Genomic DNA, 23,328 nt, shown 5'->3' on the forward strand with positions numbered 1-23,328 from the left:
ATATTATCCAAAGTTGTTTGCTATCCAAACCCAGTCTAGACTTCCATGAGGCATTAGAATTAGCTACCACGATTGAGAGTGCTGTTAGAAATTCCGAAGTTATAAAAGATACACAAAATGGCGCCATCCATTTGGCCAAGCAGGACAATCCGGCCAAAAGCTGCAAAAATGTGGGACTCCACAGAAAGGCAGGAAACGGTCTCTAGCTGCAGACCAGAGAAAAACAATGGTACTGCAGTGAAAACCCACCAAATGAACAAGAGAAATACATCCAGGCCTCCAGTGACCGAACGACAACTCAAACAAGTTGAATGTTTTTTCTGCCACTGCTATGGCCACATAAGGTGGCACTGCAGAGAAAGGCTAAAACAACACTATAAAGGCAGAAGGAAAAATTGTGAAATATGCCTCATGGAAGAGCCAAAAGAAATAGAATCAGACATCCATTCATTATATAACCTCAAAGTGGGTAGAACTGAGCCAATACAAGTAGCCATAATGATCAACGGACAGCCCATTAAGATGGAAGTTGATACGGGTGTGTCGATGTCTGTGATTGGAGAGTGTACATTTAGATACCTGAATAAAGGACCCCAGCCTTTGAAGTTAGAAGTTTCAGACACAAAGCTGAAGACATACACGGGTAAAGAAATAAGACTAAAAGGGTTATGTCAAGTCTTGGCAATGTGTCGAGATCAATCTGAAAGGTTGCCCTTGTTAGAGACAGCTGAAGCCCCAGCTTAATAGGCTGCAACTGGCTCAAAAAGATTAAATTGAAATTGGCCAAAATTTTTCAAATTACAACGAAAGGCTGATTGGAATTGTTGCAAAAGGATGCTTCTGTTTTCAACAACGCATTAGGAAGGATTCCAGGGCTACAGCCCAGGATCCATGTGGACCCAAACACAAACCCCAGATTCATAAGAGCCAGACCAGTCCCTTATGTTCTACGGGACAAAGTTGAAACCGAACTAGACAGATTGGAAAAATTGAGCATCCTACAACCAGTGTAATTTTCTGAGTGGGCAGCAACTGTCATACCTGTACTAAAGCCGGATCAAAGCATACAGTTGTGCGGTGACTACAAACGAACTGTAAGTAAAGTGGCCAGACTGGATAGACACCCAATACTAAGATTGAGGAGTTATATTTAAAGTTGGCAAGAGGCACCACATATTCATTATTAGATATGAGTCATGCCTACCAGCAGTTCGAGTTGAAAAAGGACACTAGAGCATTTGTCCCCATTAATAAGCATCGTGGATTTTATTAATATACAAGAAGGCTCTTTGGGGAGTCCTCTGCATGCACTATTTTTCAGAGGGCTATGGAAAACCTGCTTCAATGTTTACCCCATGTTGTCATTTACTTGGATGACGTTTTGGTCACTGGACTAACCGATGAGGAGCACTTAGCAAATCTGGAGGAGGTTCTCAAAAGATTCGCCCAAGTGGGGGTATGCTTAAAGAAGGAAAAATGCCTGTTTCAAGCCAGAGAGGTAACTTACTTGGGCCACAAGGTTGATGTGCAGGGCCTGCACCCTTTGGAAGAGAAAGTCTAGGCCGTTCGTGAGGCACCTGCCCCGAGAAATACCTGCTGGGATTATTTGGCAAAGACAAGTCGATACCCTCCATTGCATATGTTCACATAAAGAGATGGGTGCTCATATTAGCTGCCTATGAATACACTTTTGTTCATCGATCAGGTACTCAAATCGCACATGCTGACACATTAAGCCAGACATGGGCGTGAAAGAACTTTTACAGTAGGAGATGCAGTCCTCACAAAGAACTTTGGCGATGAACTTTGGCGAAATTGGTTGCTGGATGAGTTCAGCACTGTAACTGGATGCCTCCTCCTATAGTATAATGGTAAATGGCCGAGTAATTCAACAACGCTTGGATCATCTCTGCCAAAGAATGCCAGTTCCACAAGGCGAAATGCAGTCATCACCTATCTGTGAGTCAGCTCCGCAGGTAGAGGGAAGATCATGTGATTCAGAAGTGTCAGTGGGGCCTGTGGAGCCCAAGGGAGTCAGAGAGTCCAACCTGCCAGTGCCCACTCAGGGACCTAGTGGGCAGCTAGCCCCTGAAAAGGAGGTCTCAGAGACACCAGGCGAGGTTGTTGGGCAACGACGCTCAACCCATCAAAGAAGGCCTCCTGAGAGAATTGACTTGTTAATAATTAATGTGCAAATAGTTAATGTGTTTTAAGTTTGTTAGCTATACTTTTAAGTAAAGGGGGAAGGATATGGTAAAGTGAGGTACCCTGTACCTTTAAGAGAATGCACATGTACTGATCATGTGACAGCATTGACAAATCACTGTACAGCAAGGACAACTGGGAACTGTAAGTCTAGTTCTAGAGGTTTCTGAGTGAGCAAGTATGATCTGGCGCTCTGGCCTATGTCTCAATGAACCATCACTGTTTATACTTACATTGGAATCTCCCCATTATTGATTGCAAGCAGCAACTGATGAGAACATAGGAAAGCGTGCAGTTAGAGTTCGGTTGGCCAACAAACTTATTTACCCAAGACATAAAATGTCTACACTTTCAATGTTGGCATCTCTGCAATTAATATGTCCATTTCATTTCCATTTCTGGCTTCCCTCTTTCTTTCACAGTAGCCAAGATGGTACAACAGATAATTATACACCCCATTATAATGTCATTCTGTAATTGGTCAGTAGGATACAAGGCTAACAAAATCCCATTTCAATTTTCTCTCCACACCAGTAACAAGAGACATCCCATTTGGAAATCTAAGTAGAAACTGGTAAAAATAACTTGCAAAAGTCATAGAAAAACTCAAGCGACACAGTGCCCCAACCTAATGCATGGCCATTGCGTTAAATAGGAGCCTAATTCTTATTCTACCATGCTACCATGTTTGCAGTTTCTGACATTCTTAGCTTTGCTCAGTCAGATACAGTGAGCAACCATTCAGTAATTCTACAGTTGCAAGAAGTGCACAAACGTATTTAAAATAATGAATACAAAGATCCTTACGTTGGCTGATGTTGTAAGTGCTGTACTCTGCTAGAAATGCCTTGTCTGATTGTTTTCCACTGCACTGGAACATGATATTGACCAGGAAATTAGCTATGTGGAACACTGTCTGGTGACCTATTTGATAACCGCAGTACCTAAATGAAAAGAATATCATACAATTACAATGTTGAACAGACCGATATTTTTCAATATTCTGATGAATATTGGAGCTGGATCTCAGACTGAGAAAAACATGTTTTGATTAACAAAGTATCATCTTCTCCTCAAAATAATAAATATTTATTCAGTACCTTGATCGGATTTTTGTGAACAAGAGGGTCTGCTGCCACCTTAACTGAGAGAACCTAAATAATTTGGGCTAGTTCAGATAACCTGAAGAAAATGACTTCATCCACATCAAAGTACACTATTTTTGATTTTGAAACAGGCAAAGCTTTTTTTATTCAACAAATAAAAGGCCCATAAAAATAAGCCTTGTTTATGTTCTAATCGTTGCCCCCGCTACCATCACAATGTGAATGCTTCTGAACGATTTTGGCTCATTCTGATTCGACCTGTGGTTGTTTTTCCAGAAGTTTCTTCAGGACCACTGCAATCTCTCCTCCCAAATTCAGGACACTTATATCATCACCAATGGGTCTACAAATGTCCTGCTATCAAGTGGTTTCATAACATATTTCTTATAACATCTAAAGCTTTTTGCTGATGAGTTATCACTGCATAATAAATGGCAATGGAAAAGACCAAAATAAAGTACACTAAATGATAACTTTTTTACAAAGATGCAATACAAGAAACAATAAAAATTCTAATCCTTACATTTTTTCATTTATTTTCCACCAGCCGTGATCACATCTTTCAAGTCCCTTTTCCTTCACAGTGTAGTTATGAAATTTCAATGCTAGTCCAAAAGAAGGCCGGGATGTCTAATAAACACACAACACAATGTTCATCAAAGTAACTTCTGGGATACTAGAGCTCCTTTTTAATTTATATTTGTCTTATCCACTATTTTCATTTTGAACCTCCAACTATAAGTTCAGGACATGGTGCGTCATAGAAATGTATATGCACCATTTGTTATCAAGCTTTTGCTGGAATATTTTCCTTCAACCAGCCTCCAACCACTTTCACGCTGGGAGAGTCCTTTCTCAGTGAGGTGAATAATCCATTTAATGATCCAGCCAAAACATGGCTGTACTTTTTTCCAGATGTTACATTAACTGCAATGACAGTCAGATCTGTCTGGATACCCCACTGCAGCTCATTGAACTCAAGTGTACCTTGCATAACATGGGAGGGCTCCAGAAACACAAAGAAATGGGGAAAAAATGGCTTAAAGCAAAAATCAAGCAGAAATTAATTCCATGAGACTGGGTTTTACCGTCGGCGAGCGGGAGCGGGGCCCATTCGCCAGCGTGTAAAATGATGTGCGGTGATGTCGGGCAAAACTCCCGACATTACCACGCCCCATTTAAATTTTCAGGCCAATTGAGGCCATTGACAGATCAATTAAAGTAATTAGTGGACCTCATGTAGGGGTTTAAAAATTTTAATCAAGTTTTTTTGGAAATTATGAACATGTCCCAACTCATGTGACATTGTCACATGAGGGGAATTGTAAGGGCGCACTCTCGATTTTAGGTATTCCCCCCCACCTGCACAGGGAGCGCACAGAGCTTCCCTACGGACATCATGCTGGGTGGGCGTTAATTGGGCCACCCAAGTAAAATGGCACTGTGCCTCTGATCGGGGGGGCGCCGATCGGAAGCGCGCCCACACACAGCCGCACTTCAACATCCCCCGCCAACGGGGGGGAAAATTCAGCCCCATGCGTTTTCTCACCAAGAAAGATTCCCATGTTATTTCTGTAAGTGTGTCATAAGTGGTGAGGAAAGTGACCCTTATGGTGTTTCTAGCCTCCACATGCCCTCACAGAAATCTTGATTTTTCAGTTTATTCTTCAAGTCAGATATAAGGTGAATTAAAGCTTTGAAAAAAAAATTCCTGTGGCAACTTTTCTGAAACTACTGTCCAAACAAATAAATCAGTGGAGGATCCACCTTTGCAACAGCATTGCCCCTCAGGAGAGATGCAGTATGGTCACGTTTAGTAAATAACTTTGCCAATTTTCAGAGTCTGAGAAAACATTTTCCTTTGGAGTTGGCTTTCAGTTGATAAGGATCCAGTCTTATCATCTGGATTCCATTGCCAAATTGGATCACAGAATTTCACAGCAGAGAAAAAAATCATTTGGCCCTTTATGTCAGTGCCATTTGTCTGAAAGAGCTAAATGGGATTAAGGCAGAAGCTGAATAACCACAGATGAATGTTGAAAAAATTAATTAAAATATTTTTTATTTTAGAAATCATGGGCCAGGATTTTTAACTCGGCTGGTGGGCACGCGCCTGACCCGACGGTGTGTGAAATGATGCACACGTGCGAGCGTGCTGACATCAACGCGCAGTCGCAAGATAGTTTGGTTGGCGGGCACATGCCGGAGCCAGCAGCGCGTCTGCCGGCAATTAAAAGGCCCATTAAGGCCATTAAGTTATCAATTGACGTTAATTTTTTACAGCTTGCTCAACCAATGGTTGGCAGGCAGGCAAAAAGGCCAAGCGGCCTTTGCATTTTTTTGGAAACCCCTCATCCACGGGCAGGGTGAGGTTTTCAAAAGCAAATACAAACAAATTATTTTTTAATTGGAAACATGTCCTTGCTCATGTGACAGGGTCACATGAGGGGACATGTTTCATTACATTTCCCTACTCTTCGTTATTTTTTTAAATATCTCTTCATCTCCCTGAGGCAGCTCTTGTTCCTCAGGGAGATTATTCAGTGCTCTCTCACGTGCATGCGCAAAGTTCGTGCTGGGCCTGTTCACCCTCCTCCCCCCCACCTGCACAGGCAGCGCTGAGTGCTGCAGTTCGCATATCACACTGGGTGAGCCTTCATTGGTGGTGGTTGGCTTCCTGACTGCCCCTGCCAATCCCGCATGCCAAGGGCAAAATTCTGCCCATGGAATTTTATAGGCTGTAACGTCCAAGCTCCCCAGCATCGGATTTGGGGGAATATCCCAAAATGCGCCGGGGAATCCCACTGGGAAATTCCCAGGCAAGGGGTAGCACAGCAATTGCCCAGAAGTGCGCACTTCCTCTGGACAGTTGTGCTGTGCTGGGAACCATCCAAAAACGTGGCTTAAATCGCAAACTTCGAACGTTTCCATCAGTGTTAAGCCAATAGTTAACCAGAAAAAGTTAGAATTAAAACCTCTTCTAGCTTCTGGGTACCTATTGTAAAGATCTAAACCAACCCCACAGGACTCCTCCAAAGCCCCTGATTCCCCCCTCCCCCAAGGGCTCCCCCACCCCTCAACAAACCCAATCCCCAGCCCGCCAACCCACCCAACCCCCACTCCTCCAACGCCCAACATCTGATCCCCAACCCCGACCTTCAATTCCCACCTTCCTGACCTCCAATCCCCTACCCCGTGATCTTTGATCCCCCAACTCCTCCGCCCTCTGATCCCCCAACACCCTGACCTCCAACAACCCCGCCAACCTCGTTCCCCCTTCTGCCTTCCCCTTGGACCCCTTCAAACCCCATTTCAACTCCTTATGGACTTGCGACTGCCTCCCCACCACCCTCCACAGATTTCCAAACCCCCACCGCCCCCACAGTGGGACCTCCAACTGAACCCCCCTCTCCCCACCCCCTATCTGCTTTCTTTAGATACTTACCTTCCCACCTGGCCTGTCAATTTCCCTGGCTCTTTAAACTTATCTGCTTTACAACAGTTAATGCAGTACAAAAGGGGGCGTGGCCGCCTTGAATCTGCCGGAGCTGCATTTCACTGGGGTTTGCGAGGAGCCTTCCGATGCAGGCCCCAAGCAGCTCCAGCAAACGGAAGGGGCAGCGTCATTTTCAAGACCAGGTAAGTATGTATTTATTTCTTCTAATTCCTGCGGGCCAACACTTTCCCACTATTGGAAGTTATGGCCCAACATTTTATTCTGGGGAGTGGTATACCACATTTATAAACTTTGCTATTCAGGGCCAAAGAGATTCTTCCGCTGTAAATATGAGTTAATACGGTGTTAGAGACCCTGTTACACTTCATTCAATAAGGCTTAATGGGCCATAGCCTCCGTGGAGAGGTAATCATAGTCGGATTGCCACTTGGCTCCTATTTACACTAAAATGCAGCTGCACCTTCATCATTCGACCTTCCGACTCGGCCTGGGTGAGAAAAGTGCAGTGCAGCTATACAGGGATGCTCTCAGTCGAGTGGAGGAGAGTCGGGCGAAAGGAAGGCACGCCCCTTTTTTTACAGCACGAGCTGCCATTGAGCAGGTAAGTTTAAAGGTTCAGCCACTTTGAGGAGCCAGAGAGCATGTAAGTGTATAAGGTGAATGGGTAGGACGGGGGTGGGGGGGCGGAGGTGGGATGGGCAGGATTTTCGGGTGGGGGGATTAGGTTTGTTGGGGGTGTAGGATGGTCAGGGTGGGTAGGATGTTTGGGGAAAGTAGGACAGGTCGGGATGGGGGAAGGATGATCGGGAGGCGGAAGGATAGATGGTGGTTGGTGTGTGGGTCAGATGGTTGGGGGAGGTTTTATGGTCGTTGGGGGTGGAATGGTGTCGGATGGTCAGGGGGGCTGGTTGGGAGGGATCAGGTGAGGCTAGTCAGAAAATGGGGCAGCAGAAGGGAGGGCAGGAAGGCAGTCAGATGGGTGGGGGGGGTTGTCAGGAGGTCGGGAAGGTGAGGGATGGGCAGTAGTCACTGGGTTGAGGTGGCAGTTGTGGCGGGTGGCAGTGTAGGCATTTGGATGGGGGCAGTTGGGGGAGTTCCTGTGGAGGTCAGGAGGGGTATCAGTGGCAGGTCCCATGGCAATTGGGAGGGTAGTCTGAGAGTCTGAGGGGTCCAGTGGGGGTTTGGGTGGGGTGGTAGTCGGTGGTGGGTCCAGTTTGGTGGGGGGGGTGGTGTCAGTGCTGTAGTTACCCAGGAGTTAGAAGTGGTTTTAATTCTTCTAACCTTTCCTGCGTAACTATTCCCATAGACAGTTGGAACCACCCGACAACTGATTTAAATTGGAGTGTTGGATGATTGCCAGTGCAAGGTAATTGCCCAACGGAAGTTTGAACTTCTTGGACAATTGCCTTGCAATCCTTATGTGTGGACTTCCAGAGGGTGATTGGGGGGAGGTGGCAGGGTGGGTGATGGGGGGACACCCTCAGGCGAACTTTGGGGTACTCCCAGGGTATGACACCCTGGAGTGCGGAAGTTATGGGCCAATATTTTAAATGGTTTTTGAAGTGCTAATTGTGAATAAAAAGTTGGAGTTCTTGGCAAATATCTGATTCTGTGTTGATTCCATCTGTGCAGACTGCAGCAATGCAGTATGTGGAGGAGCGAGCAGGGAATCACTGACAGCAGCTTCCAGATTTCCACATTTAGCAGCCCAGGACTGGATTTTCCAGCTCTGTCAAGGTGGGACCCACCACGGGAGATTCGGCAGCCCAGCCAAAAGTCCATTGACGTCCAGCGGGACCAGGAGATCCCGGCGGTGGGCAGGGATGTAAAATCCTGCCCCAGGTGTGGATGCCAGAAGTTTCTGTCAGTTTGATGCAGTACTGATGCTGCGTACAGACAATATTGCTGTCATTACAACCGCACATTCCAGGCTCATTATGGATTCTGTCTCCACGATTAATTTACATAGAGTATTCCATGTCCTAACAAAGTGTGTAAAAAAAACTTCTTATATTTGTCTTTACTCTTATGATGATCATCTTAACTTTATGCCCTCTTATAATTATCATTTCAATGACCAAGAAAATGGTTTTTCTGGTTTTACCCACACAGTAACTATACTTCAAAAGTTCATTGACGGAAAAGCACTTTGGGATGTCCTGAGTTTGTGAAATGTACGATATAAATGCAAGTCTTTCTCCCTATTTATCAAACCTCTTACAATTTGAGCAGCCGCATCAGATCTATTCTTCGTTTTCTTTCTAGTGCCAAAAAGTTGGATTTCACGCTCCTCTGCTGGAGGGGTGAAGGCAGGGAGACACGTAAAATCCAGTGGGTGGCCTTCCTGCTGCCTACCCATCTGCCTCGATCTGTCTGCGGAGTGCAAGGGAGGCATTGGGCTTCTTGCCCACTCTTTGGCCTATTGAGGGCCTTAAAGGGCCAGTATTTTACTCATGGCAACGGGAGGCCCATGCAATATAAGAAGCCTAGCAGTTGTTCATGCTATTATCCGGCAAAGATGGAGGGGTCCTCCTTTGCAGGTCCCCTGGGCCCATTTGTTGGTACCCCTTCCCCACCCATGGACATCCCCCTTTTAACCCTTGTGCCCAGGCTTATCAATGCAGATCCCATCCCCAGTCGTTGGGACACATTGGCAGGCATTGGTGAAATCCCTGACCCCAGATTTACCTGGGCTCCTCACGTAGTGGGACTGCCTGAAGTCCCAGCAGTGACCAGCACTCCCAGTGGAGCTGCCAGACATCCAATTGGCCAGCAGCTCTCTAGGGTGAGGCCTCTTACTGAGATTGGGGCAGAAGTCTTGTGCCTCAAGCAATTAACGATGCTTCCCATGTTAAATTTCTAGGGGGGAGGCAGCCATCAGGGCCATTGGTGAGTTCACCACAACTTTTTAGCTGGTGGGGTGGGGACCACAGCGCCCCTTAAAATTCAAACCAAAGTCTCAGCTTCTTGACTCTGTCCACATAAATAAAACCTCTCAATAACCAAACAACGGGGAGAATTTTCCATTCCAGAGACTAAGTCCAGTGGCGGGAGCAGAGTTCAGAATGACTTCCACTGGAGAGCAGGATGGGTGAGCACAAGCAACCTTGCTCTGTCCAGTTCATTAATTACGCAGCCACGAGGATCACATTGAATCTCATGACAGGGTTGGCAGGAAGTAGCCCACCCCACCGTCATGTCCGGGCACCATAGTTAAACGGCACCCAGATAGCCATTCACTCACTGCAGGCCAGGACCATGGAGCCTGGGAAAGAATATCGAGGAGAAGGAAGCAGCCTCCGGCTCCATGGTTCATCTATGCTTCCCTAGAGATTCTCCTCCAGGTGGTTGTGGAAAGGCAGGAGGTCCTCTTCCTGAGGGATGGGAGCAGGAGGCTCCTCCTGTTTAACAGTAGGCCGTCGGGATGGTAAGCACCCATGGGGTTCAAAGGAGGACTGCCCTGCAGTGCAGGAATTGGATGAATGATCTCATCCACTCTGCTAGCGTAAGGCAAACTTGAACACACTGCAAACTCACACTCTCAAAAGTTTAAGGGTTAGAGTCCATAGGGATGTCACACACTGTTAGCAGATGAGATATTAGCACAGTTCCTTTGTATTCTTTCATGGGACGTGTGTGTCACTGGCTGGGCCAGCATTTATTGCCCATCCCGAATTGCCCTTGAGAAGGTGGTGGTGAGCTGCCTTCTTAAACCGCAGTTCATGTGGTGTAAGGACACCCACAGTGATTTTGGGGAGGGAGTTTCTGGATTGTGACCCAGCAACAGTGAAGGGACAGTGATGCACTTCCAAGTCAGGATGGTGAGTGGCTTGGAGGAGAACTTGGAGGTGTTCCCATGTATCTGCTGCCCTTGTCCTTCTAGCTGGCAGATGTTGCAGGTTTGGAAGGTGCTGTCAAAGGAGCCTTGGTGAGTTACTGTAGTGCATCTTGTAGATGATACACTCTGCTGCTACTGTGCGTCAGTGGCGGAGGGAGTGAATGTTGTAGGTGGTGGGTAGGGTACCAGTCAAGCGGGCTGCTTTGTTCTGGATGGTGTAGAGCTTCTTGAGTGTTGTTGGAACAGCACTCATCCAGGCAAGTAGGGAATATTTCATCACACTCCTGACATGTGCCTTGTAGATGGTGGAGATGGCTTTGGGGAGTTAGGGGGTGAGTTACTTGCTGCAGAATTACCAGCCTCTGACCTGCCCTTTCATCCACAGTGCTCACACTCAGTCCATCTGTCTTTATGCAGGAGAAGATAGCCCACAACAGGAAGGAAAAGGAGAAAATGGGAGGTGGAATCCCAGAGCTGTGGAACCTCACCCAATTTGAGCAGCAATCTGCAGAGCTGGCAGGGCAGGATGCAAACCATGCCTGCACTGAGGGCCAGGCTGGCCTCCCCCAACAACCCAGTGAGGAAGCATCCATTATACAGAGACAACATTCAGGCAATGGCTGTGAATGATGTGTGGAATGTTTTAACCAGCTTAGGCAGTCACTCATTCTCTCTTTTCTTCATTCCATGCACCAGCAGGAAGGGGGGAAAGTCAGCATCCTCCAGACAAAAAAGCCCCAGCCCACAGATCACCTTGGAGGAGGAAGAAGACACTTTCTCACCTGCAGAACCATCACTACATCCACCTTCACCCTTCAGCAGCACAGAGACACACACATCAGTGGGTAATAGATCTAGAGTACGCTCGGGGTCACTCTCTGGTAGTCATTTCACAGACACGTGTCCACAGTTGGCTGAGGCAGTGAGAGCCGAGGACTGCTGGGGACCAGGCCGCTGCAAAGTCCGAGTCAGATCACGAGCCTCTGCAATTGGCCCTAGGACACATGCTGGAGATGCAAAGAGTGATGTAGGGAAACATCAGGCAGTTGACCGATTGGGGTGAGAGATGGAGGAGTCCATCTGCTTTCTTTCTGATGTCGTGGCTCCGCCATGCAGGTGCATCGAAGTCTCCATAGGAAGGGTGATATCCGCCTTGGAGACCCAGGTCCAGAGATGGTGCATGTCTCCCACCAAACCCGTTCCACCAACTTTTACCCTCCCCCTATCACCCACCAACTTTCCCCCGAAGCCATTGCCCCACCCAATGTGACCTTTACTCTCCCCTCTGTCACCCTTGCACCTCCCTCCATTACCCTGGACCCTATCAGCATCCAGCTCCACCAGCCTTTCCTCCCCTTGGAGCCCATACCCATTACCACGCCCACCCTGACCGTGCCCACCCAATTACCCATGCCACCTTTCTTGTTCCCCTCCTTGACCCTCTTGCTGACACCTACACCTGCCAAACACAAACCCTTACCCTCCCAATGTACATCCCCCTTTGACTGTCACTGTTCCCTCTAACCATCATTACCCCCGCTCCAGGGGTCCACTGTTGAATCCATAGACCCTGTGCTCTAAAACACCAACCCACCCCCTTGTACCGTCTGTCCTCCACTTCATACCTTCCAAACCCCTTTTGTACTTTCCCCCCCATTTCCAACATTCCACCTCCACTTCGTACCTTCTACCCCTTTTTCGTACATCCACCTCCCCTTCCAACCCTCCACTAACCCCCCCAACTTCGTACTTTTCATAACCCCTTCATGCCTTCCATCTCCCCTCATACCTTCCACTCCTCCACTTTATACCTGCCATTCACCCCCCCTTCATATCTTCCATTCTCCCCATTTGTACCTTCCACCCCTCCCCTTCATGCTTTGGTTCCCGACGTGGATCAGCAGGAAACTCGACTCACTTTAATCTGCCATGAAAGTCGGGAGAACAGGATTCTGAATTAATTTCCTGACATCAGGAAACAGATTTTTTGACTCACGCCAAATCTTATACTCCTGCCCGCCACGAATCCCACTGCTGGTGAGGAGAAGGTTCCATAGAACCATAGAAACGTTACAGCACAAAGGAGGCCATTCGGCCCATCTTGTCCATGTCAGCCCGAGGACACCCAGGTGCCCTTTCCAATCCCACCTTCCTGTACCCAGCCAAAGCCCTGCAGCTTACAGCACTTTAGGTGCAGATCCAGGTACTTTTTAAAAGAGTTTAAAGTTTCTGCCTCTACCACCAACTTGGGCAGTGAATTCCAGACACCCATTACTCTCTGCATAAGAAGTTCTTCCTCATGTTCCAGCCAACATCTTAGTGAATCTCTTCTTGGATAATAGGATCTGGGAAATCATTAATTAAAAATAAAGAATTAAATTTTGATAAAAATTTTAAGAGAGAAAATTGATGCGGAATATATAAAGAACACTGCATTAGAAATATTCAAAACTGAACTTGTTATTAGAAAATTGAGGATAGTGAATGAGAAAGATAAAAGAACAAGTAGTATAGATATAAGAGAAATTAAAAATCTAAGGTGGAATCATCCCAGATTTGCACTAAGTGTGGTAGCAGACGGGAAAAAGAATGTTTCACCTGTTGGCCGCAATGGTGGCTATTCATGCTGTATCATCCCAATTCCTCCTCATTAACCATACATTCCTGGGAAACATGCCCTTTCAATAGTGAGCAGGTTCTCATTTTCCCCCACACTGTCACCTCGCCACTTCCTCACATTGAATGCCATATTTAAATTGCAGCCGCACGCACACCTCTCAGTGCTTCCAGTCCAGGACTGCTGCACGGAACACATGGCCCCGAAAGGCAAGAAGACTACAGCCCCCAATTCAGTGACATATCCTTGGAATGCCTTTTAGACGTCGTGGATGCCCGGCATGATGTCCTCTACTCCCGCTCTGGCCGCAGGAGGTCCAACGATCTCACTACTCCGATTTGGTATGCGGTGGCAGTGTTAATTAGTGCCAATGCTGTACAGAAGAGGTTGGCCATCCAGAAAGAGGATGAATGATCTTATCCGTGCTGCCATCACTCTAAACTCACACACTCAGGCCCATCACACATTCACTGGCATCTCACTCACTATCAGCTCAAGGACATCATCATTCACTCTCACACACACACCCTCACATCTCCATCTGGCCTCATCTCCTCTGGAGATTTCTTCCTCAGCCCTCACTATCTTGAGGCCACTTGCAGAATCAACAGGTGTCCCCACACACACTCTGAGATACCCCCCTTCCCCATTACAGCGTTTGCCCTGCAGCCTCTTCCCTTGCCTGAGGTCACTTCTCCCCTTTCCCCAAGCAAGCCCTAGCCCTGCAGCTGTTGAAAAGCCACCGCCTTATGGCTGGTCTGGTAGGTAGAGACCTGCCCTTGAGGCCCCCTAAAAGTGATGTGGTGCTGTCTGAGAAACCAGGCACTGATGACAGCGCATGCTGCCCAAAGTAAGGTAGGCAAACGAAGCTCAAAGTCCCGAGCGAAGTGCAGCTCACCAGGTGCACGTCACTCATGTACAGTTGTGAAACATGTCAGCATGATTGTGCTCAGATGATCCAGTGTGAGTGGGATGGACTTATAATGATATGCAGATGTATTACAATGAAGTTCCCGATGTCCAACAGCGGGAAACGCAAGCTGCCATTGACAGGCGGAGTGGACGATGGCAAACTGGCTTCATGATATCGTGAAACCGATTTTTAGCCTACTCACCATAATGTCCACTCAGGCCACCAAACATGCCCGATGCCAACAGGCATGGAAAATTCTGCCCTTAAAATTAAAAGTTGTTATTTTCAAAAGTATTTCCTTTAGTTGTATAGGATAATTCCTAGCACCTGGATAGCTTTATTACTCTCAAGTTAGGGCCCATTTCGGTTCCATAGTATCAGAGAAAATCATTTGAAATAATTTTACACATATACAATCTTCTTCTTAAGGTATGATACTGCAAATTATGGCTTTCTCCACAACCACCTTGTATGATTTCTATTTAACCAGAGTTCTAAGGGGGAATGTTGTACTTCCCTTGAAGTATTTCCTTTAATAGCAAGACAATCTCAAATTTGTTGTTACAGTTAAAAGAACAGAAGTGCAAAATGTAGTTACTTTAATGTGGTACTATACTTTTACAGGTTGACTATCTTCATTAATCAAAGTTGGAGAAGAATACTAATCAATTATGTGACTAGTCGATGATACTGTGCGCCAAATTAAGCAGAATATTTATATGTATTGACAGTCCAACAAGTTAACTTGTGCAAACATAGCAAATTTTTCAAACATAAAGTCAACTATGTAATACCTTAAATGTCCAGGTACGACTACATTTTAGAGGGTAATAGCTTGGGTAATATGGACTGGTGATATTTCCTTCCAATCTTGTCCCATCTGTTGAAATTATGGTGCTTTCAAGTTCTAAGCAAACATAAATAAAACAATCAATTGTTTTGCTTAAGCTTTACCTATTTAATATTATCTGCCTCCCACATTTAATTTGAGTTCCCACGGAATGTTTCATTTTGGTGGCCAGGCAATTTGATTTCAGACCAAAATTGCTGAAGCAACTTTGGGTTTTTCATAACTGTTTGTTAATTTGTTTTTTTAAGCGATGTTGACAGACAGAAGAATGTTGGCTGGGACAAGCTAGACTTCCTTTATCACTTAGTACTATGGATCTTTTATGTCCACCTGAACAGGCAGGCAGAGTCTCAGTTTACTGACTTATTGGAAGGATGAGGGGGTGAAATTGGTCTACACCAGCAGTACAAAATGGGCTGGTAGTGAATCAGCAGCCAACTTTTCATAGAGTCTGATCTACTTTCCTCTGAAGTTCACAGAATTATAGTTGAATCTCTTCTTGAAGATTTGTTTCCCAGTCTCATTGTTGCATTTACTTGGCTTGAAATTAAAAATCATGGCAATATTTTCCAATTCAATGCAAAATAAAATCTGGCAGAGCAAAAACTCAGCTGCTAATTAACTAGTTCACCTCAGATATTTCTAATGATGCAACACTTCCCCTACCCACTTCACCTCTCCCAGTATTGCACTGAAGTGTATCTAGGTTTTGTTCAAGTCCTGGGATGTAATTTAATACCCTCCTGTGGCAAATTTGGTGGCCAGGACATTTAATCAGGCAGGAGTGTGGCAGGTTGGGACACCATCACTTTCCCACTTCCACCCTGATTAAGTCTGTGGCAGGAACTCCTGTGGATGGCCTTCCCACCCCATTGCTATTTGAGAACTAAAGTGGGCAATTAATGGCCACTTAAGGGCCACATTCCACTACCACTCGTAGTAATCCACGTGGGGAATATGAGCAAACCTCTGCAGGGTTGCTTGCCAGCTCCCAGGGGGGTCTCTCGTTCAATGGGCACTCGCTGCCTGATTGAGGGACACAGCATTGGGAAGGGGTTCCATCTGAGAGCTATCCCTACCAATGCTGCCGAACCCCCACCTACTGGCAACCCTCCACTCACCATCACTCACCTGTGGTCTCAAATGCAGCTTTGATCCTAGGCCTTGAGTGGGTGTCGCACTGGCAGCAGCTACCGTCTCACTCTAATAGAGATTCTGGCCTTTGATTGGCTGGCTGCTCTGCCCATAGGCCCTTGATCCCGCGGAAGACCTTCCACTTTCTAGTTAAGTGCCTAAGTGGCACTTAATTTGGTGGGCCTTCCTTAAAAGAGGCAAAGCAGGATACTCACTGGCCCTCATTGCCCATTGCCTTACACCACTTCTGAAGTTGGGCTTGAATTCACAGCCTTCTGATTCAGAAAGAGCTGCTAATCAGCCAAAATGACAGCAAAATAAACTGATGGGTGTCCAACTAAACAGGTTTTGACATGATTGGAGAGAAGAATAGATTAATTTGGAAGAGAAACTGGGTGGAATTTAATGGAGGGGCAAGATGGAGCAGGGGAGGGGGAGGGGGGGCGGGGCCGGGAGGACTGGATGGGAAAGGTATCCCACATTTAGTGAGAGGTGAGAAGGCCCGTTGCAGGAAACCCAACTGTTGGCAACAGGAAGGCTCGTTATGTAAAACCAATTATCCTTGAGCTCTCCAGGATTTAATGGTGGGTCAGGAATTTAACTGGATTTGCATGGGTCTCACAGAAACCACCCCCGCCCCAGCAAACCTTGTTGCTTTTGCCAGCAGCATACCAGGGAGGTCCCTCATTCACCCAGTGAAGGCCTCTGTATTTCTGGCGGAAGCCACCACTCCCAGTGGCACTATCAGTACTGGAGAGCATCCAGCTTCTGATTGGTCAGCAAGTCAAATGGATAAGCAGGATTTTGTGCTCATAGACCCGGTTTTCCTCTGTCATCTTCTCCCAAATTGGTCTTGGGATAAGTGATGAAATAGCAGGAAAACTCATTGGGCAAAACAGAATTGCATGTGACCAGTGTGCAGTGGCATCAGTTGTCTCATGGCAACCCAACCTCACAGTGGGAACTGTTTTAGTGACCAAAAACAAGCACTGTGTGATCAAATCTGATGTCAACTTCGAGATATTTGAATTTGCATGAAGTGTTTTTCTCTTGACTTAATAATGTAACTTAGAGAATTTTAGACGATCTACCCTTAGTTCACCAGTTTCACATTTCAATTTCCCATTGCTCCCTTCTGACAAATGATAGAACTTGTAATTTTTACTTTGTTTGCTCCAATTGGCTACCCAGTCTTTCAGAGCTGAATTTGCACTGATTTAAACCAGGCACACTTTTCAGGAATAGATAAAAGCCCATTATTAATAAACATGAATTCCTGTGTCCCTGCCCTCTACTTCTCTGTTTATTTCCCTCTTCTACCACTCCTACTGTTAAAAATATTTTTTTAAAATGCAATTTAAAGTATCTGTACATGCATCAGCAAACAACATTGGACAAACTTGCACAAATGTCAACTTTGTGTTAAATAGGAATACAATGAATATAATAAGCTGTTCTGGTCAAATTAGGTAAAACAGGGCAAGTGTATTAATAATCAGTTTACCTGACAGGACTGTCACAACCTTGCTTGCATAAATAACTAACTGTGCTGGCAACCCCATAAGAAAAACAAATTTGGCAGCAAGCTGGCCTTCAGTATTACAAAACTAGGAATAATTACATGGATCTCACTGGAGAAGCAACATGAATCAAGTTATCATTTTAGTGTTAAATTATGGTTAATTTTACTGTTATTATGAACTAGACAAAGAAGACACCAATTAATAGTTTTCAGAGCTCAATAAAATTTAATCAGAGCTACAATGCAGACATGTGGCAAAGCTTACTTTCTTTAGGAATTGCTTCAAAGTAGCCATTTATTTCTTTTATTCCATGCACTCGGAGGGATTTGAATGACAGAAACATGCCATTGCCAGTGGATACAAAGGAAACTGGGAAAGAAGCAAAGTGTTCGCAGACTCTGAAATTAAAAGACACAAATGACAGAAATAAATTTCAATTTATTAATTATTTGAGTAAGATACCACTGCATTGGTCATTGCTCCTATTTTAGAAATCCCTATCAGATGAGAGGACTTCCATTATCTATGATTGTAATGTAAAACAATATACAAGAAATAAATTGGTTTCATACTTCTGTACTTCAATTGCAAGCTAAAATCTGTTGTGCAAAATGTGTTTCCTGCATATGGATTTTGTACATCTTTCACAGGGCTACAAAACTGAAATGGAATTTTGGTATCTACGTTGCATCATTCCCGGTAATATTGATCAAAGATCTGCGCTACTATGAAGAAGCCAAAAGTCAAAATCAGAAGTGTAGTTTCCTATTGTTGTGATTGTATAAGTAGTATTCATCACCAATACCATTTACTTCCATTTTCGCAATATCACTCACCTCTCCTTCTACTTCATCCCAATTCTGGCCAAATGCTTTCATTGTATAATTTTTCAAACATACTCCTTACTGGTCTTCCAACCTCCCCTATCCATAAACTCCAAATCGTTAACAACCTGGCTCACACTATGGGTGGAATTTTACAGGTCCTCCTGCCAGCGGGATCTTCCACTCCTGCCAAAGTAAATGGAGTTTTGAATAGCTCGCCGCATTTTCCAGCCCTGCCCCATCCACAATGGGGCTGTAAAATTGCGCCCCACGTCTTACTCACTAATCATCTTTAATATTCATTAAACTACATTCCACATCCGCATCCACACACCCAGGCCACCCCACCACCCCACACCCCAACCCCCCCCCCCGCCCACCCCGTGCCCAAAATAATGATTTTAAAAACCTCATATCATCGACAAATCTCTTCATGAGCTTGCCCCACCCAACCTTGGCAACCTCATTTCTGCTTACCTCCCCTCAATATCTTCCAGTATTTTGACTTTGGCCATCTTCACATTCCCTATCTACTCCATCACTGGTGATAAAACCTTCGCCTGCCCCGGTCATACTTTCTGAAGCTCCCTTCCTTGAATCTCTACCCCTCTCATTTTAAAAGCCTCCCAAAATCCCATCCTTTTGATAAAGCCTTCAGTCACCTCTCTTAACTTCCTCCTGAAAACTGCTCGCTAATCATTTACATTGTGAATTTCCTGGGACATCTTTCTGCATTCGTAGCAATATGGAAATTGCTATAGGTTGTTGCATCCACATGACAGTGCATAGCTGGCCCTATCAGATCTTCCAATGTTACTCCTACTTAAGCATCAGAAATCTTTTTCTTTTGATTAGAATTCCTGTTGAAGAGCTTGCTGAATGGGAGGTGGAATATCTGGTGCAATGACTGCTTGTAGAAGGCTGCAGCTGCTTTTTAAAGGGCAGAGATCTCTTGTGAAACAAACATTAACTAAGCCTGTAGATCTTATTGCTAAAATAATAGAGCAGTGACGGCCATCGGTTATCCAGTTCACAGACACAGCAGTGGAATTGCTGTTTTGAAAGTGGATAGAAGGAGAGTCACCATGCTTTTGGCAATGCAGGACACCATCTGGACAGGTGGGTGGTGCAGACTTTATGGGAGGAAGTAGAGGAAAAAAAGAATTCAATGAATAGGGCTGCAGTTAAGAGGATGATAAGAGTAATATCTCCTTATATGGCTTGGTGCTAAATTTTGTTGATAGGAAAACATCCTAAGGTACTTCAAAGGAGCACTATCTTAAAGGAGCTATATAAATTCAAGTTGTTGCTGTTGTTGTTGATGGAAGGGTAAGCTACATAGACCAATAGTCTTCTCATTCCCAAAAATTATGATGTTACTATGTTCACAAAGGGGTTTCAGTTTTATAAGCATTAAATTATTTCACTGGCTTTCGAATAACATACTGTAAACAAATATGAGCTACATCTATAGCAAGCTCTCTTGACTTATCCTGTTCCTAAAAGGTAAATATCACAGATCTAAATCACCAGAATTGTTACAGTGCAGAAGGAGGCCATTCAGCTCATCGTGTCTGCACCTGCTCTCCAAATGGGCAACTCACCTACTTCTATTCTCCCGCCTTCTCCTCATAACCCTGCACAGTCTTCTTTTTCAGATAACAGTCTAATTCCCATTTGAATGCTTCAGTTGAACCTGCCTCCACCACACTCTCAGATAGAGTGTTCCAGGCCCTAACCACTCACTGCATAAAAGTTTTTCCTCATATTACTATTGCTTCTTTTACTAATTATTTTAAACCTGTGCCCTCTCCATATCGATCCTTTCACGAGCGGGAACAGTTTATCCCTATCCACTGGTCCAGATCCCTCAGGATTTTGAATATCTGTATCAAATCTCCTCTCAGCCTTCTTTTCTCTAAGGAAACAGTTCTAACTTCTCCAACCTATCTTCATATCTGAAGTTCCTTGTCCCAGGAACCATTCTCATGAATCTTTTCTGCACTCTCTCTCCAATAGCTTCGCAAATTCCTAAAATATGGTGCCCAGAACTGAACGCAACACTCCAGCTGAGGCCAAACTAGTAACTTATACAAGTTCAACATAACCTCTTTGTTCTTTAACCCTATGCCCTTATTAATAAAACCTAGGATACTATGTGCTTTATTAACTGCACTCTCAACCTGTCCTGCCAACTTCAATGACTTATGCACATATACACCCAGGTCTATCTGCTCCTGCACCCCTTTTAGAGTTGTGCCAGCTATTTTAAATTGTCTCTCCATGTTCTTTCTACCAAAATTAATTGCTTCACATTTCTCTGCTTTGAACTTCATCTGCCACCTTTCCATCCATTCCACCAACTTGTCTATGTCCCTTTTAAGTTCTACACTAATGCCCTCACTGTTCACAATGCTTCAGAGTTTTGTACCATCTGCAGACTTTGAAATTTTGCCCTATAAACCAAAGTCTAGGTCATTAATATATATCAGGAAAAGCAAGGGTCCCTACACTTACCCAAGGAGAACTCCACTACAAACCTTCCTCTAGCCCGAAAGTCATCCATTAACCACTGCCCTCTGTTTCCTGCCACTCAGCCAATTACGTAACCATGTTGCTACCATCTCTTTCATTCCATGAGCTATACCTTGGTTCACAAGTCTGTCGTCCAGCACTGCATCAAATGCCTTTTAGAAGTCCATGTACGCCACATCAGCGGCAGTACCCTTATCAACCCTCTAAAAACTCCAGCGAGTTAGTTAACATGATTTTCCCTTAAGAAATCCATGCTGGCTTTTCTTAATGAGCCCGTATTTGTCCGTGTGACTATTAACTTTGTCCTGAGTTATTGTTTCTGGTATGGACTAGCCTGATAATCCTGAAATTTGAACTAAAAGTAATGATAACTAATATTTCAGAGTTAAATTTTCCTACAAACAGGTGATAGGCGGTTACTTAAATGAGTAGATTTTCCCAGATCAGCACCACTTCTGCCTTAACGCTACACAGTTGACCTGGTCCCTATGGACAGTGCACATTAACCTCCCATCAATTCTTGTGGGGGTAGCTATAATTCAATCTGCTTGTCGTGTTCCTGGCCTGGATTGGGTCTCCTGCTGAGAACTCAAAGAAGGAAGGGAAGAACATTATCTCTTGCTGTTGCAACCTTTGAAGCTACACATTCAAGTTATAAGTTACAACTGAAACCCTGACACCTTATAAAAGCTTCAAACAGGAAATCACTTAAAAAAATCTGGTTGCTTGATGCACAGTCACTTTGTGATACATTGGATAGGCTGTGGATTGGGAACATGTCTGTCACTGATGCACTTCATTAATTTATGATACTTCTCTGCTTGCAGCACAAGATCACACACAAATCAAAAGGACTGGAACCGGAGGATGGCTGAAAAATGACAAACATTTGACTTCCTATGAGTGAGCTACCCTAGATGCCCTTTCAGAAAATGGTGCCCACATGGTGAATGCAGAGGCATCCCTAGATCAAGGTTGGCACTGTTCTGCAAAGGATGACCAGTAAAAGCAGCACTAAAAGGATATTGGTCTGAATCTTCCAAACAGTGGCAATCCTGGGCACTTTGCCTCTACACACCAAGATTCTCATGAGCAGACTCTGTTGTGCATTACTTCCAGGGTATCCCTGGAATATCACATCAAAGAAATGTGTGCATCATAGCACCTCTGGAGAACTCCACCAGAGCGGAGGAGAGTTAGAGGCCCTTTCTTATGGCATGAGCTGCCATATTTTGGTAATGAATATTAGTGAATGGATGAGCTAATGGGTGAGTGGGTAGATGGGTGAGTGAGTGAGTGAATGGGGTGAGTGGGTGAATGGGTATGTGGGTGTGAGTGAGTGGGTCATTGAGTAAGTGGGTAGGTAGGTGAGGTGGATGGGTGGTTGTGAGTGAAGTGGGTGGATATGTGGGTAAGTGAGGACAGGTGGGTGAGTGGGTGAGGTGGGTAGCTGTGTGAGGTGCTTGGGGTTGGTGAGGTGGGTAGATGGGTAGGTGGGTGAGGTGGGTAGATAGGTAATCAGGTCTGGTTGGGGAGGGTAGTTAGGTCAGTGATGGATGGATTGGGTCGGAGGGGTAGTCAGGTGGTTGGGCGGGGATGGTGGTCAGGAAGTTCATCGAGAGGTCAAGTCAGATCTGGTTGGGGGTAGTTGGGTCTGATCAGTGGGTAGTCGGGTCCAGTCAGGGGAGTAGTCAGGTCTGGTCAGTGGGGCGGAGGGTGGGGCGTTGGGTCCATTTAGGGTTGTAGTTGGGTCCAGTTGGTGGGATGGGGTGTGGGGTAGTTGGGTCTGGTCAGAAGGGTAGTTGGGTCTGGTCGGGGGATAGTCAGATCCAGTGGGAGGTTAGTTGGGTAGTCAGGTCAAATCTTGATGGCGGATCCAGGGTGGGGCTGGGGTAGTCAGGTGGTCTGGGGTGTGGACTTGCCATGTGTTAGACCAGGTTTTAATCTGTCTAAAATTTCCTGGGTAACTATCCAGGTAAGTACTGCAAAGTTGTCACAAGTCTCAAAGTCAGAGACATTCGCAGAGGGTCCCAGGGAGCAGGGATATTGCCCATCGGAAGTTTAAACTGCCCGGGAAATTCCCACATAGGTCCACACATCAGGACTTCCACAGGGGTCCAGACCCACATTTTCGGTTGTACGTCCAGTCTCCGACGATCCAGAGACCGAAATATTTGGACCAATAAATAAAAAGGGAAAAATCTATTAATACATGGAATTTCCCTTTATGGAGACTGCAAATAGTCAGGCTAAGTGCAGAATAAATTAAGTTGGATTCAAATAAAATAGAGCCTTCCTCAAATTTCCCATTTCATCTTTCACTTCC

The 23,328-nt window shown here is 45.3% G+C and overlaps 1 protein-coding gene across 1 annotated transcript in view; it reads right to left on the reverse strand.

Moving 5' to 3' along the window:
• tmprss7 (transmembrane serine protease 7) overlaps nt 1-23,328 on the reverse strand; it is an 87,199-nt gene that overhangs the window by 34,369 nt on the left and 29,502 nt on the right. The window contains exons 8-11 of the mRNA XM_041210878.1: nt 17,908-18,041; nt 14,931-15,043; nt 3,835-3,941; nt 3,013-3,149 (exon numbers count right to left, since the gene is read on the reverse strand). Of these exons, the coding sequence (XP_041066812.1) occupies nt 3,013-3,149; nt 3,835-3,941; nt 14,931-15,043; nt 17,908-18,041 (491 nt within the window). The remainder of the gene's footprint in view (nt 1-3,012; nt 3,150-3,834; nt 3,942-14,930; nt 15,044-17,907; nt 18,042-23,328) is intronic.

The sequence above is a fragment of the Carcharodon carcharias genome, chromosome 18 (assembly GCF_017639515.1).
Source record: "Carcharodon carcharias isolate sCarCar2 chromosome 18, sCarCar2.pri, whole genome shotgun sequence".
In the NCBI taxonomy this organism is placed as follows: domain Eukaryota; kingdom Metazoa; phylum Chordata; class Chondrichthyes; order Lamniformes; family Lamnidae; genus Carcharodon; species Carcharodon carcharias.